The sequence below is a fragment of the Sinocyclocheilus grahami genome, unplaced genomic scaffold (genome assembly GCF_001515645.1).
Source record: "Sinocyclocheilus grahami isolate Dianchi unplaced genomic scaffold, SAMN03320097.WGS_v1.1 scaffold94.1, whole genome shotgun sequence".
NCBI lineage: Eukaryota > Metazoa > Chordata > Actinopteri > Cypriniformes > Cyprinidae > Sinocyclocheilus > Sinocyclocheilus grahami.
In genome coordinates, this window is record NW_015505273.1 from 1,789,444 (window position 1) to 1,790,914 (window position 1,471).

At 32.7% G+C, this 1,471-nt stretch overlaps 1 protein-coding gene across 1 annotated transcript in view; it reads left to right on the forward strand.

Annotated features, from left to right (window-relative positions):
- Window positions 1-730: 730 nt before the first annotated feature.
- Window positions 731-1,471, forward strand: part of LOC107587602 (protein RTF2 homolog) — a 39,664-nt gene continuing 38,923 nt past the window's right edge. The window contains exon 1 of the mRNA XM_016275449.1: window positions 731-910. Within this exon, the coding sequence (XP_016130935.1) occupies window positions 842-910 (69 nt within the window). The 5' untranslated portion in view covers window positions 731-841. The remainder of the gene's footprint in view (window positions 911-1,471) is intronic.

Genomic DNA, 1,471 nt, shown 5'->3' on the forward strand with positions numbered 1-1,471 from the left:
ACATTTTATAACGTTTCTATGAAGTTATGATTTTTTTTTTCTTTTCTGAATGTGCTCTGAACATTCAAAAAGTATTAAAATATCAATAATATTTTTTCTTGCTTATATGACCGTTAAAGACAACATTCTATTTTCAAGTGGACCATTCTATTTCATTATTTTTCAAACATTATGGGAATTACTTTTGAATGTTCTCTTTTGAGGAATGTCTAACTACATACAATAATGCTCTTGTGCTAACGTTTTGAGAATGTTATGATAACTTTGAATGAACATTCTATTAAGAATGTTTATTCATAACTTTGAGAGAACATTGCCAGAACGTTTCTTTCCCAATTTCCCGGTTGCTGGTCTGGTAGTACCATGGTACACTCTAAAAAATGCTGGGTTGTTTCAACCCAACTTTGGGTCAAAAGTGGACTAACCCAACTTTTGGCATTTTTAGAGTGTATTCTTGGAAGTAGGCTACCATGTAAAAACCATGAAACTGTACACATGCATTTCATTTCAAATAACGGTATTTTTAGTATTTTTCTTAGTGTTTTGTGTCAGGATAAATAACAGTTGCACTAAAGAAAAATATTTCTGAAATTATTATTGATATTGTTTTATTTTATCTTCATTTCAGTCATCTTGTCTCGATCGCCATCTAGTGGTTGGTGTTGAAACAGCATTTAACTGAGGCGTAATGTTTTAAGCGACCTCTAGGCGGCGCTATCTGAAAAACAAACGCAAACTCACCGCTGACGCTCTTCACGGAAGCTCCTCGGTTGTTTACAGTTTTGCCGTTTAGCTTCAGCTCAAGTTCTCTCAGTAAAACCGTTTGAATCGTATTTTCAGCATGGGATGCGACGGCGGAACCATTCCCAAAAGACACGAACTGGTTAAAGGCCCGAAAAAGGTCGAAAAGGTAAAGACGTTGCGCTAAACGCTCGGTTATTGTCATAAACTTAGGACATTAGCATGTAGCGTCTTAGCATGTCAATAGCTCGTGCGTTTAACAGCTGTTTTGTTTTCAGCTGCTGTAGAATTTTAATAAACTATACGTGATTGAATGTGTCTTAAATACACTTTTATTTTCTGGATGTAAACATACTTGGAAATACACCCTGGTACTGAAATTCACGAACCATGGTTTTTACACAATACACTGTAGTACTACCATGGTAATGTAAATGGTGTTTATATCCTCCTGAGAACCAGAAAAACAGTTTTGTGAGTGTTTGTATGCCTTTACATTGGTTGGAGCATAAGAAACATATGGAGAAAAACATTTTTGAAAAAATAAATTATTGTATTAATTTTGTATTCTGCTTCCTTGGACGCCAGCAGGACTAAGTTATATATATATATATATATAAAAAAAATTATATTTATATATATAAAATATATATATATATGATATAAATTATATAAATATATATATATATATATATATACACACACAGTACACACACATTATGTAAACAAA